Source organism: Phocoena phocoena, chromosome 1, assembly GCF_963924675.1.
Source record: "Phocoena phocoena chromosome 1, mPhoPho1.1, whole genome shotgun sequence".
NCBI classification, from domain to species: Eukaryota; Metazoa; Chordata; class Mammalia; order Artiodactyla; family Phocoenidae; genus Phocoena; species Phocoena phocoena.
Window position 1 is genome coordinate 141855789 of NC_089219.1, and position 15980 is coordinate 141871768.

Consider the following 15980-nt stretch of genomic DNA (forward strand, 5'->3'; position numbering starts at 1 on the left):
AAAGAGCTGGACTTAGAGAAAACATGTTAAAATTCTTCCTCCCTTCTTGACAGCTATCTGACCTTGAACAAGTCTTAAGATGACACAGAAATTTGAGTGTAAGTTTCTCATTTTAAAAAAATGGGACCTTTTTAGAATTTCGTACTGAAGTATTTATTAATAAAGTTACAATCTGTCTTGGATTTGTTTCAAAATAATATAAGAGTGAGGGGAGAGTGCAGATACAAATGAGGGAGTATTGACCACTTGTTGATACTAGTTGAGGTAAATGGAAGTTTAGTATACTTAAAAAAAACATGGGGAGGGTGTGGACTATCAGATTTCAAAGACTCCTCAGCAATATGGATATAGGTAAATATTTTTCTTAATTCCTAAGAATAGTAGCCAACTCACAGCATCATATGCAGTTATGTGTAACTAAGTATTTTTAAGAATATTGATCCTGTAATTATGTATAAGATTAATTAGAAATGAGAGAAGCTGAAGTATCAGAAGATGTTTAAGAAGCTACAGCAAAAATATAGCTAAATGAGGAAATGGAAAGTGGGGATATATGGGTTTGTTTGAAGAAAGTAGAATTACCCAATCTTGGAAACAGAGAATACGTTTAAAGATAACTCTGAGGTTCGCAGCCAGGTTGACTGGGGATAAAAGAATACTGTTATTATAAATAAGGGAGTAGTGATAAGATACTGGAGACATGCTGAGTTTGAAGTACTAGTAAAACATGACGATGGAGATGAGCAGCCAGCAGCTAGAAATATGGGACTGTGGATAAGTAGCAATGTGGAAATGTTGCTGGAAGTCCACATCAGCAAGCTCACTAGCGTCACTAGTATAAATAGGATGGCCAAAAAAGGAGGGATATAGCGAAGGGGGGAAAGCTGAGAAGAAAACGCTTCCCGTAGTAGGGCGCAAGAAGAGGAAAAGGGGCCCGTTAACAAGTGGCAGAGCTGGGACTTGAACCCAGGTCTTCTGACTCCAGGTCTCAACCACGTGGTGAGAAATGCAACGTCCTAAGCAATTAAAATGTTCATTTTAAATATAATGACTTGCCGCATAGCACAGGGAGATCAGCTCAGTGCTTTGTGACCACCTGGAGGGGTGGGATAGGGAGAGCTGGGAGGGAGATGCAAGAGGGAGGAGATATGGGGATATATGTATATGTATAGCTGATTCACTTTGTTATAAAGCAGAAACTAACAACATTGTAAAGCAATTATACTCCAATAAAGATGTTAATAAATAAATAAATATAATGACTTTAGCTTTTGAAATAGGAAATGTTATTGCTTTTTATTGCCCTCCATGTCTCTAGATATTGATGAGTGTAGAGATGGGACCCATCAGTGCAGATATAACCAAATATGTGAGAATACGAGAGGCAGCTATCGTTGTGTATGTCCAAGAGGTTACCGGTCTCAAGGAATTGGAAGACCCTGTATGGGTAAGTTAACAGGCACTCTTATTGAGTAATAAAGGCTGGGTAACTATTTTACCAGCTTGGTTAGGACCACTCTATCCTCAAATACTTTCTTGCTACAATTAGATTTGTAAGTTGGTTTAAGGAGTCCATTACATAAGTTGAATTACTTCTTAAGAGACTTCATATTGAGCTCAATTTACACTGACTTTCAAGTGATAATAATAACTACTTACGGAGTGCTTACTATGCACTGTACATATCAAAGTGAGGCTGTGGTATAATTACCACGACAACTTAATTATGAAGATTAGCTCATTGATTATCTATGCATGTGATGTAAATGTTTGCATAGATACATTTTATTTGAATATGAAGTATACCTGTATGTACTATGAAGGTTTAGTTATGAAGGATTAAAATGTGAACACACATTTTAAGTGAATTGATAATTATTACTTTATCTACCATATGTTTAGTGCATACTATATGCCATTCCCTGTGCTAAGAATCTCATTTAATTCTCCCAATTGCCTATTTGTTTCCATCTTAGTTATAGTTGAATGTAAAGTAAGGCAGGTAACGATAGTAGAAGATGTCTATAAGAAGGTAACCATATGCTTTTTTTTTTAATTAATACATTTACAATCAAGAAACTGACCTCTAAACTTATATTTCACCTCAGAATATTTACATTTATATGCAGGAAAAAAACTGTGTGAGCTTTTAAATACTAGCTTTTGGTTTGCATGCTATCATATCAATACTTTTAAAATTGGATGCCTTGGTTGTCTATTTAATTCTTTATAGCAAATTCTTCCATAAAGACTTAGTTCTATCTTTATGTAGTCCCTAGCATAGTACTTTGCACATAGAAAATGTTTAACGTAGTATCAATATTATGAATGGTTTTAAAATAAATACTTTTTAATAGCAGGAATATATATCATGCTAGTCTTCTATTTAGATATTGTAATTTGTATATAATTTAACATTTTGATCAATCATTACAGTGACCTAGCAGAATGAAATGTGTTTATTTGTTCACTAGTTTGACTTGAAGCTGAATGTCAGAAATTGGGCTGGGGGATAAATCAGTGAAGAAGGTAGGGCCATTGCCTTAAAGAGATTTAAAATGTTAATTTTAACTTTAGCCTACTAAAATAATTTTTAAAGCACAATTTACTACTTTTATTCTACTTATTCATATTGTTTTCTTTCATGCCACTGTGGTAATGAATTAAGGAATTTGGTTTTGATCTCTGGTCTTTATTCACTTTTTCAATTTACAAGAAGTGTTAGGAGTACATACTCTGTGTTGACCTAGGAATAGAAAGAAAAATAACTTTAATTTTTGAACTTTGAGTTTATCTTAGGAAGAATGATTCTGTATCTTCATTTCCTTTTTAATTTTTTTAAGAAAATGTGCTTGATATGATTATTCATTAATAATTACTGATGCAAAAGAAACAAAGGAAAATAAAACTGTAGGTGTACATTGTACATTCTTGCATCTGAAACTTGTAATTATATGAAAGATTAGAAGCACTAGTGATCAATATTGTAATTAAATGCGAACTAGAGATCTGACTGCATTCTTCACTCCACCAACAAAATTAAGATCTATATGTTAGCTTTGAACTCTAGTTTTTCTGGATTCAAGACCACGTTTTCCATTATGACCCTATATGATTCTACTGTACATGTAAAACAATCTTCAGGGACAGTCATAGAATCTTTCTATTTATTCATAGCTGAATGATGAAAGCTTTTTCAAAAGTTCACAACAGCTGAGAAATTACTGTATTCCCTACTTTGGAGGGTAACATAATGTCTCCAGTTTGTTTCACAGACTGATTCTTTATTCCTGTGTTTTCTGTGTGTATATGTGTGTATGTTTTTTTTTCTCTTTTTTATGTATCATGGCACACGAGCAGACATTAATGAATGTGAACAAGTGCCTAAGCCTTGTGCATATCAGTGCTCCAACACCCCCGGCAGCTTCAAGTGTATCTGTCCACCAGGACAACATTTATTAGGGGACGGGAAATCTTGCGCTGGATTGGAGAGGCTGCCAAATTATGGCACTCAGTACAATAGCTATAACCTTGCACGGTTCTCCCCCATGAGAAACAACTATCAACCTCAACAGCATTACAGACAGTACTCACATCTCTACAGCTCCTACTCAGAGTATAGGAACAGCAGAACGTCTCTCTCCAGGACTAGAAGGACTATTAGAAAAACTTGCCCTGAAGGCTCTGAGGCGAGCCATGACACATGTATAGGTAAATGTCAGCCATATTCCATTTCCTTTCTGTGGGCTCACTTAACGGACCAGAGTCTAAGCATATATACAGCACCTGTGAGAGTTTGGGTGTAGTGAACTACATCTGATCTCAAATCTGGGATGACCCAAGTTTCAAGACATTTACTCTGGCACCTAAAACTATTACCAGTTTTATCAAATGATGTATTTACATGTGTACATTCTGATAATTTATTGTTTTGTATTGGCAGTTTCTCTTTTTTGATCACCCCTGAAAGTGTTACTAAATTTAACGCTATATAGAAACAAAATTCAGTGGCATCCAGAATATGGTTCTTAAAAAAAGAATATGCATATTGCCACCGTAATATAATACTATCAGATTATGGCTTTATCTGATGGATGCCAAAGCAGTGGGTTAAAAGTGAAAGTCTCAGCTACTGTGTCGACTGCTTGTTCTGTCTGCAACCAGCACTGCCCTGACTGTTGTTACCCACTCCCCATGGAACCTCTCAGTTCAATTATTTTGTATATATGTAAGTCACTGAAAAGACAATGTAAGCCAGGACAAAACTAACTTGTTTCCATTGTTCTAACATATGTGCTTTCAGTATCTTTACCTAAACTCAAGTCTGTAATTTAATTTGTTTGCAAAAGTGAAGTGTAATTTCCAACTCAAGAATTGAGACCTTGTCTTCAGTTAAGTTGCAAACAATTCCATCTGTCATTCATTTAATTCAATTTTCTGCGAGTAGCCACAGTTTGCATGTCACTGAGCTATGCACCAAGGGGAATTAGCAAACACAAATTAGCCCCACAGTTTGTTAGAAGAAATGAGAAACCGAAGAAGAAAGGGAGGAGGGAGGCAAGAGGGGAGGGAAGAAGGAAATTCTGTTTAAATTTGAAGACCTATGCTAACCTCACGTTCTTGAATTTTTCTTAAGCATTCCACACGTTGCTTATTCTCTCCCAGATATGCTCTGTTAAACATTTTTTAGATATTTAAAAGAAATATCTTCTGACTTCAGTTTTTGTCATATCTTTTTCTACCCTTCTCCAAGCCCTGTTCCTGCATCGTTACCTTCTTAGACATGATTCCTTAGTCACTCTTAGGCGGACTCAGCTTCTCACATTATCTCCACTCAGCTGGACCTTCAAACCCTCTGGATCCTTACTCTTTAACCTTTAGTCTCTAGGCCCAGATGTTCCCAGAACTTTTCTGTCTGGCTGTCTTGAAGTACCTAAAGTGTAATACGATGCACATGGAATCTCCTCCCTGTGATCAGCTTCCTAGAACTGTGGACAGTGCTAGTTTCTTTTACTCCTTGAACTTGAAACATTCATGGGTTCATTAACAACTCTCAACATTTTGCCCCATATGGTCAAACACTACTTAATTACTAAACCTGTGGACTCCACTGTCCTTGGGAGTATGTCAAACATTGCTCTCAGCCTGCTCCAAACCATTCTTATTGGGTTTTTTCCATTGGTAATTTTGGTAATTTTTCATGCCAATTTTTACCTCTGTTAGTGAAACTTTTCGCTATTTTATTGACAGAATTAACATCTGACATTTTGTCTTTCAATGTTTCTTCTAAATAATCATTCCCACTGAAGGGTTTTCATATCCTATTAACATTCCATTCTCTGCCTTCGTCTTAGACAACTCTTCTCTTCTACCTTTACTCTCCTGCTCCAAAAATCCTTGTTTATGCTCTGATAAATGAGTGAAACGGTATTTCCCACACCATATACCATCTAGTTGATTTCTAGATCATCTGAAGGTCCAAGCCATTTGAAGAAAGAGTCCCTGATTAATAACCAGTTCTCCATTTCTTTATCACAATCTGTGCCCTGTAGTTTCATCACAGTAGAGTCTTATGAATGTTTTCTGTGCCTTTGTGTTTATATTACACTAATATGTTTATATGAATTACCTTCCCAAAACCATCTACTATGTGAGGCAGCTACTATTTCAGAGTGAGGACCAATCTTGGAGACTCTAAAGTAAATTTCTATAACTAGTCTATGACTGTATATTTAAGTTTTATTTGGGGGCAATAAATAGACTAAGATATTTAGAAATATTTCTTAAAATATGGTATTTTCTGGCGTTGGTACTAATAAAGAAATTTACACTAAGATTGCAGACAGCTTTGGAATTATGTAATAAGCAACCTGCAGTAAACACCAAATGCCTTTAATTAACCATCTAGGATAGACAGTTTACAAAGGATTCAGATTAACACCATGGAATTTTGTTAGACTTGGGCTAAGATTTAGCTTTTCAGGGAATTGATTCCAAAGCTTAATAGGGAAAACAAACGTTGCATTGCTTCTGAACCCCAAAATCACACTTGGGGCCACTTTAAAATTCATACTCTGGAAAGTGTGATGTCTACTACTTGGAGTTCAATGTCATTTACATTTCTGTTGTTATCTTAGGTTAAAGCCGATTATAAAGGGGAAAAGTAAAAATATATCAAAAGTTCTCCAGTGAGTGCTTTGGTTAACCAAACTGGGGCAAAAACAATGACAAATATTGGATGAGCGTTTGTCATTAACAGATTTTGAGTCATTGCAATTATCATCTGAGCGTATGCACAATGAACAGGTCCTTTTGCTGAGCCATCTCCAGGGTTTCACTTTGTCTTCCCTTTACTTCCAGCCCTGAGCACTCCTGCTTCCATTTCATACCACATTCTCTTCCTTCTAACACTGGTTGGCACATTTTAATATTAGGCAAAACACAACTGAGACAAGAAATCTGAGGCCTCTCAAATCCCATCCCTGATTCTGAAAGCAAATATCAATTAATTTTTTTACTATCTATTCCCACTCTTTTTATTGCTGTTTTCTTGACTTTGTTTAGTAATAGCAGGTAGCTTAGCTCTTTATAATTTATAAAATGTTTTTCATATATTACGTGTTTGAACCTTCCAACAAGCCTGTGAAGTAGGGAGATTGTATCAGTGACTCCTGTTGGCAGAAGAATCAACTGAGATCCTGAGAAGTTAAGTGGCTGGCCCAAAGTAATATAGCAACTATATGTATATCTAGTTGCCATTAGTACTTTACAGTTGTATGAAGTTGGATGAATATTCCTATCACAAAGATAAAACTGCCTCCACTTAATGATATCTGCATATGGGAAAGCTATAGGATGGCTGTTGGAGAGAGAGAGGCCACTAAACTTTAAACAAAATAGAAATGAGTATTTCTTTTCCCAATTAATCTCAATAGAAACTTTATTTTTTAGGTAAATTCTACTGTGTTGTCAAGAGTTTAGTACCTTGGTGGTTTAGGATCCTGTACAGGTCTGTTTCATCTGTCATTCCAATCTTAATTACTTAACTAATATTGCAGTTGGCCAGTTTGGGGCTTCAGCTCATATATGCTTATACACAGAAGAGATGTTCATATTTTATAATATAGTTTATATTGTACTCCATTAAAAATATACTGATATGAAAGAGCTTTGAACATTTTTAAGCACAAGTATAAAATCAAGTTTTCTGTTTTATGTCAACAACTTGTTTATAGTTGATTCTGCCACAGTTTCTGCCTTGGTTTTGCATGGTTATACACACTGCTTTTTTTCTGCACAGATATTGATGAATGTGAAAATAGAGATACCTGCCAGCATGAGTGTAAAAATACCTTTGGGAGCTATCAGTGTATCTGCCCGCCTGGCTATCAACTCATGCTCAATGGAAAGACATGTCAAGGTGAGAAAACGTTGGGACATTTATTGCTACAACTTAACGTAAAATGAATATATTGTGAGAAATGTCTCTTTTTTTGAATAAGTTTTCTTCTAGTTGCTTCCTCTCCTCTCACATTCCCATGGGTCAGACTTATCTATAATCCTTGCTTTTGCAAGCAGGAGAAAGCAATTAAGCAAAGGAAGAGTTGAGAAACACTTTTGGTATGGTCTTACTAGGAGCAAGAATGCCTAAGCCACTTCATATCATATATATATATATATTTAAAACTAAATGGAAATAGACCTCTTCAAACATGTTTTCACAGTTCAGCTAAGAAGAAAGGAGAAATGAGAAGAGTGCTCAGTAAATGTACCTCAGTATTAGGTATTATTTTATACTTTGTCTTAGTGATCAGTGGGTAATTGATTAATCCACTCATTCTTTGAGTCAAATGATGAGTAACAATCATGTGACAGAGTTGCAGGATGCAGGAGGTTAAAACAGATGAATAATGTACACTCTCTTCCCTTTATGATCTTAGAGTCTAGTGGAGACAGACATGCAAATAAGTGCATAATCAACATACAAGGCTGTAGGTGTTATAACTGTTTTAGATAATGTGTAGGGATGGTAGAAAAAATCAATCTCAATAGCAAAATTGTTAAACAAAAATGTGAAAGGAGCATTGTATATTGATGAGGTTTAGTATGTTGTAACGTGTTCTTGATCAAAAGAATATGAACTTGTATAAATAGTTAAAATCTTCTAAGAAACCACCTCAATTCCACGGACAAAATCTAAGAATATTATATAGGTCTTAATAAGCCTCTGAATTTTATTAGTTTCTGTCATGTATAAAAGATTTCCCTTCACAAAAGACTTGCTAGGATGCAGCTCATGGAAATGTGTTCCAGAAGCCAAGACCAGGATGCACAATGGCTTCACCTGAGTTACCATGAGCTTCCAAACGCTTACTCAACCCATTCACCCATCACACTCCCTGAGAGCCCCCACTGATCCTGTGGGCTGGAGAAGGAAAATGAACTCAATAATAACCTTTACTCCCATCCATCACTGAAACATTTATGAAGAACTTACCCTTTGAGGAACATCTTACTAAGTTTTGAAATACTGGAAGAACATATGTACATTATAGTTTTATGTTTTTCCAAAACAACTATTATCTCATTTTAATCAGCAGTATAGTTTTTTCAAGAACAATAATTTGTACCCATTCTACAGATGATAAAACTAATTCTCAGAGTGGTTATGTGAGTCTCAATGTCCTAGAACCATCAAGAGCAAGGGTAGGACTTGATCACAGATCTCACAATGTCAGGAATGGTCCTTTGTCTCTCCTGTGATGCTGTGAACACCAGGGTCATTGTATTGTGGGAGCAGACAGAGATTAGAGCACTTACATTGTCCATATTTTATAACTTCTCCAGCTCTTCAACCCAAGAATCCTTCTGAAGAGGTGGCAGTGCACAACACTAACATTACACTCCCAGCAGGTGCACCAGGCACCAAGGAAGGAAGGGGGTAGATACTAAGCATTTGGAATAACCAGCCAGACTGCAAACTCCTTAGCTAGATTTTTTTATATATATTTATTTATTTTATTTATTTATTTATTTATTTTTGGCTGCATTGGATCTTTGTTGCCACGCGTGGGCTTTCTCTAGTTGTGGCAAGTGGGGGCTACTCTTCATTGTGGTGCACGGGCTTCTCATTGCAGTGGCTTCTCTTGTTATGGAGCATGGGCTCTTGGCATGTGGGCTTCAGTAGTTGTGGCACATGGGCTCAGTAGTTGTGGCACATGGGCTCAGTAGTTGTGGCACACGGGCTTATTTGCTCCGCAGCATGTGGGATCTTCCCGGACTGGGGCTCGAACCCATGTCCCCTGCATTGGCAGGTGGATTCCTAACCACTGCGCCACCAGGGAAGCCCCTTTAGCCAGATTTTTAAGGGTTATATTATGTCATATTCTCATTAGAGGATTTTTTCTCCTGTAAATTATTCTAGTTTGTTTTTTAGTTCGTTGCCCTTGTCACTCCTTCAGTTCAAAACATTTTTCAGCTTTCACTTGTACTCGAGAGTGGAAAATAATGTGCACAAATCAGAAACAGGTGTCATTTAAAATGTTTGCAATTTAAATGAGTTACATATTTTTGTGGTTTTAAAAACAGACATGAGGGACTTCCCTGATGGCACAGTGGTTAAGAATCTGCCTGCCAATGCAGGGGATATGGGTTCGATTCCTGGTCCAGGAGGATACAACATGCTATGGAGCAACTAAGCCCGTGTGCCACAACTACTGAGCCTGCGCTCTAGAGCCCGAGAGCCACAGCTGCTGAGCCCACGTGCCACACCTACTAAAGCCTGCGTGCCTAGAGCCTGTGTTCTGTGACAAGAGAAGCCACTGCAATGAGAAGCCCGTGCACCACAATGAAGAGTAGCCACCATTCGCCGCAACTAGAGAAAGCCTGCACGCAGCAACGAAGACCCAATGCAGCCAATAATTAATTAATTTTTTAAAAAGTTGTCTAAGAAAAGACATCAGAGACCACAATTATGACCTTTAAGGAAGTCATTACTCTAAAGAATAACTTGGAGTCTTTATAGCTTTAGAAAGTGTTTGAGGTATTTATGAGGAACAAAATGCTACTTTTCATTCACAGATAAATTTTTGAATCTTTATACATTAGTGATAGAAACGTCAGTAATAAAAGGGATATTAAAATGAATTTGACATTGAATGAGGACAAAAACTAGTCTAAAGTGGAAGTCACCAGACTGCAAAATGAAAAACAAAAAACATCACCAATTATAATTTGCCCCAGAAGCAGAGAGGAGAAACTAAAAAATCCGTATGCTAATTTTAAGCACCATTAATCTAATTCTAAAACTGTAAGAACACTACATGTTGGCATTGCATTCGAAATGAGTGTTCTAATCTATCCAAGTTTTTAAGAAGCAATTCATAATGTTTGTCAAGAATCTGAATTACTCTACACCCTCTGTAAGACAAATGTTTCAAGTATGCTTATCCTAAACTACTTTTTTAATGTATCCAGAGCACTTGGTTAAATGCATTCATATGTTCTAAAGCTATTATTGTGAAAGTTTTTCAGCTCATCTTGGTATTCTTTTCTTGTAGCAATAATATTTATGTTATGAAATCCCTATACTTTAATTTTTATCATAATAATTTTCTAATAATATCTTATAAAAACCAGACATCACCACACTGTCAGTTAACAGAAGACAGTCTGATTTCTCCATCTTTTCTAGCTTCTTTTTTTAAGACCAATGAGTAAAATGAATGAACAAAGTGACTAGAGTGAATGCCTACAGGATACTTACTCCTGAGGAGACAGCAGTAGACAGAAGACAAAGGAGGGCTACCTTCCCCAAAGCTCAAATACTTTATGAAAGCTCTTCTATAGGAAGTGTACATTATTATGGAGCTAGAGACAAACACTTTGTATATTAGATCCTCATATCTCTGATAGATTTATTTTCAGCCAATGAAAATCTGTGATAAGGTAGCTCTTCTTATTATGCTTGGACGTGTGTCCAGATTCTCGCCTCCAATCACCATTTGCATGGACCCTAGCAGCCCACTGGCCTCCACGTTTCTGCATGAGTTCACTCTAAAAATTAAAGCTAAAATGAAATTTGGAGTATGGATGGGCAGGGAATTTTTTTATGGAGAGAAAAGAAGATAAGGTTAATTGAATTTCTTTCACATTTTCCTAAAGGGCTTTTCACTTCATTCTGAGACAATTTCATTTTGTCAAGGAGATGGAGCACTACTGGCAGATAAAATCATAATTAGAAATTGGTTTACAGAGACAAAAGGCAAGATTTAACTGAAATAAAACATGTTTCACTCTGTTCCATTCCTGGAGGAAAACTAGTCCTAATATAAAACGAGTAACAGAAAGCACATTATGTCATTATCAGCACATCTAAGTAACTAAAAAGTCAAGTAAGTGATTTACTCCATATCATTCTAGCTTAATATCTTTTGACTTTGTACAGACTACTGTTAAGTTTAAAGAAACTAATTACATTGTATATCATTTCCTTAAGAAATGGTATTTGGAACCAAATCTAAAAATGATCATTTTTGACACAGAAATGCAAATGGCATTTCTGGACAAGATGGTGGAGTAGATGGATCTTGAGCTCACATCCTCTCAAAAGCACAACAAAATCACAACTAACTGCTCAACAACCACTGATTTAAAAAAAGACTGGAACTTACCAAAAAAGATAGTCTACATCCAAAGACATTACAAATAGAACTACCATACGACCCAGCAATCCCACTACTGGGCATATACCCTGAGAAAACCATAATTCAAAAAGAGTCATGTACCAAAATGTTCATTGCAGCTCTATTTACAATAGCCAGGAGTTGGAAGCAACCTAAGTGTCCATCAACAGATGAATGGATAAAGAAGATGTGGCACATATATACAATGGAATATTACTCAGCCAGAAAAAGAAAATTGAGTTATTTGTGGTGAGGTGGATGGACCTAGAGTCTGTCATACAGAGTGAAGTAAGTCAGAAAGAGAAAAACAAATACCGTATGCTAACACATATGGAATCTAAGAAAAAAAAAGGTCATGAAGAACCTAGGGGTAAGACAGGAATAAAGACACAGACCTACTAGAGCATGGACTTGAGGATATGGGGAGGGGGAGGAGTAGGTTGTGACGAGGTGAGAGAGAGGCATGGACATATATACACTACCAAGCATAAAGTGGATAGCTAGTAGGAAGCAGCCACATAGCACAGGGAGATCAGTTAGGTGGTTTGTGACCGCCTAGAGGGGTGGGATAGGGAGGGTGGGAGGGAGGGAGATGCAGGAGGGAAGAGAAATGGAACATGTGTATATGTATAACTGATTCACTTTGTTATAAGGCAGAAACTAACACACCATTGTAAAGCAATTATACTCCAAAAAAGATGTTAAAAAAAAAAAAAAGAAGAAGAAACCCAACAAGACGGTACAAGGGGCTCACTCACTATAATCAAACCCTATGACCCCCAGGTGGGCAACCCACAAACTGGAGAACAGTTATATCACAGAAGTTCTCCCACAGGAGTGAGTTCTGAACCCCATGTCAAGCTCCCAGCCTGGGGTTCTGGCATTGGGAGAAGGAGCCCCCAGAGCACTTGATGTTGAAGGCCAGCAGGGCTTGAGTCCAGGAGCTCCACAGGAGTAGGGGAAACAGAGACCCACTCTTGGAGGGTGCATAGAAGGCCTTGTGTACACCATGACCCAGGGCAAAAGCAGTGACTTCATTAGAAGCCTGGGCCAGACCTACCTGCTGGTCCTGGAGGATTTCCTGAGGAGGTGGCTCACTGTGGGGACAAGGACACCACTGGCAGAGGTATGGGGGATTATTTATTAGCATGAGCTCCCCTAGAGGCTGCCATCTTGGTACCATGATCTGGCCCCACCCAACAGCCTGTAGGCCCCAATGCTGGACACCTCAGGCCAAACAAGCAACAGGGCAGGAACACAGCCCCACACATCAGCAGACAGGCTGCATAAGGACTTCCTGAGCCCACAGCCACCTCTAGACATGCCCTTTGACATGGCCCTACCCACCAGAGGGTCAAGACCCAGCTTCACCCACCAGAAGCAAGAAAACTACAGTCTGGCAGCCTGCAGAACTGAGTCCACAGACACAGATAAGAACCTACCCCAGGACTAGCTGGTCCTTGGCCCTTGGTGACAAGAAGGGAGTGTACTTCTGGGACACATAGGACATCCCGTACAGGGAGCCACTTCTCCAAGGTCAAGAAACATAACTAACCTTCCACATACATAAAAATACAAATAGAAATCTAGACAAAACGAGGGAGAGGGGAGTATGTTCCAGACCAAGGAACAAGATAAAACCCCAGAAGAACAACTAAGTGACGTGGAGATAGACAATGTACCTGAGAAAGAGTTCAGAGTAATGATCATAAAGATGATCCAAGAACTCAGAAAAACAATGGATGCACAGAGCAAGAAGTTACAAGAACTTTTTAACTAAGAGTTAGAAAATATAAAGAACAACCAAACAGAGTTGAATACAATAACTGAAGTGCAAAACACACTAGAAGGAATCAGTAGCAGAATAAGTGAGGCAGAGAATGGATTAGTGAGCTGGAAGACAGAGTGGTGGAAATTACTGCCACATAACAGAATAAAGAAAAAAATGAAAAGAAATGAGGATAGTTTAAGAGACCTCTGGGACAACATCAAACGTACCAACATTCACATAGTAGAGGTCCCAGAAGGAGGAGAGAGGGGGAAAGGGCCTGAGGAGATATAAAGAGATAATAGCCAAAAATTCCCTAACATGGAAAAGGAAGCAGTAACCCATGTCCAGGAAGTGGAGAGAGTACCATATAGGATCAACCAAAGGAGGAATATGCCAAGGCACATAGTAATCAAACTGACAAAGAGAAAATATTAAAAGCAACAAGGGAAAAGCAACAAATAACCTCATGGGGCTTCCCTTGTATGTTATCAGCTGATTTTTCAGCAGAAAATCTGGCCAGAAGAGAGTGGTACAATATAAATAAGCTGATGAAAGGGAAAACCCCACAACCTAGGATTCTCTACCCAGCAAGGCTCTCATTCAGATTTTGATGGAGAAATCAAAAGCTTTACAGACAAGCAAAAGCCAAAAGAATTCAGTACCACCAAACCAGCTTTACAACGAATGCTTAGGGAACGTCTCTAGGTGAAAAAGAAAAGATCACAACTAGAAACAAGAAGATTACAAAATGGGAAAGCTCACTGGTAAAGACAAACCTACAGTAAAGGTAGGAAATCATCCACGTTCAAATATGATATCTAACCCAGTAATCATGAGAAGACAGTAAAAATGCAGGATACTTGAAGTGCACTTGAAATTAAGAGATCAGCAACTTAAATTAAGAGATCAGCAACTTAAATTAAGAGATCAGCAACTTAAAACAATCATGTATATATATAGACAGCTATATGAAAACCTAATGGCAAATGCAAACCAAAAATCTATAATAGATATACACACACACAAACAAAAAAAAATGGAATCCAAATACAATTCTAAAGATAGTCATCAAATCACAAGAAGAGAACAAAAGAGGAAGGGAAGAAAAAACACCTACAAAACAAATCCAAAAGGATTAACAAAATGGCAGTAAGAACATACATATAAATAATTACCTTAAATGTAAATGGATTAAATGCTCTAACCATTGTGAATTGATAGAAAAACAAGACTGGTATATATATAGTCTACAAGAGACCACTTCAGATATAGGGACACATACAGACTGAAAGTGAGGGAATGGAAAAAGGTATTCCATGCAAATGGAAATCAAAAGAAAGCTGCAGTAGCAATACTCATATGAGACAAAAGAGACTTTAAAATAAAGACTGCTAAAAGAGACAAGAACACCACATAATGATCAAGGAATCAATCTAAGAAGAAGAGATAACAATTGTAACTATATTGGGTTGACCAAAAGTTCTTTCAGGTTTTTCCTTAAGATGTTACAGAAAAACCCAAACGAACTTATTGGCCAACCCAATATATGCACCCAACATAGGAGCACCATAATATGTGAGGCAGTTATTAACGGACATATAAGGAGAAATTGACAGTAGCATAGTAATAGTGGGGGACTTTAACACCCCATTTATATCAATGGACAGATCATCCAGACAGAAAATCAGTAAGGAAACACAGCACTTAAGTGACACATTAGACCAGATGGACTTAATTGATGTTTATAGAGCATTCCATCCAAAAACAGCAGAATACACATTCAAGTTCAAATGGAACATACTCCAGGACTGATCACATTCTGGGCCACAAAGGAAGCATCAGTAAATTTAAGAAAATTGAAATCATAATCAAGAATCTTTTCTGACCACAATGCTATGAGATTAGGAATCGACTACAAGAAAGAAACTGCAAAAAACACAAACACATGGAGGCTAAACAGTATGCTACTAAACAAACAGATCACTGAAGAAAGTAGAGGAAATCAAAAAATACCTAGAGACAAATGAAAACAAAAACATGACGATCCAAAGCCTATGGGACACAGAAAAAGCAGTTCTAAGAGAGAAGTTTATAGCTGTACAAGCTTACCTCAGGAAATAAGAAAAGTCTCAAACAACCTAACCTTACACCTAAAGCAATTACAGAAAGAAGAATAAACAAAACCCAAAGTTAGTAGAAGTAAAGAAATCATAAAGATCAGAGTAAAAATAAATGAAATAGAGATGAAGAGAAAACAGTAGAAAATATCAGTAAAACTAAAGTCTGGTTCTTTAAAAAAGAATGAACCTATGTATATGTATAACTGAATTACTGTGCTATACACCTGAAACTAACATAACACTGTAAATCAATTATAGTCCAATAAAATTTTTTTTAATAAAATAAAAATAATTCAAAGTATTAAAGTGAAAATAAAAGCCAGTTCTTTGAAAAGCTAAACAAAATTGATAAACCTTCAGACTCATCAAGAAAAAAAGTGAGAGGGCCCAAATCAATAAAATCAG

The 15980-nt window shown here is 37.1% G+C and overlaps 1 protein-coding gene across 1 annotated transcript in view; it reads left to right on the forward strand.

The window, feature by feature from the left end:
• Positions 1-15980, forward strand: part of HMCN1 (hemicentin 1) — a 519661-nt gene that overhangs the window by 492900 nt on the left and 10781 nt on the right. Inside the window, exons 103-105 of the mRNA XM_065885936.1 lie at positions 1319-1447; positions 3361-3711; positions 7301-7420. Of these exons, the coding sequence (XP_065742008.1) occupies positions 1319-1447; positions 3361-3711; positions 7301-7420 (600 nt within the window). The remainder of the gene's footprint in view (positions 1-1318; positions 1448-3360; positions 3712-7300; positions 7421-15980) is intronic.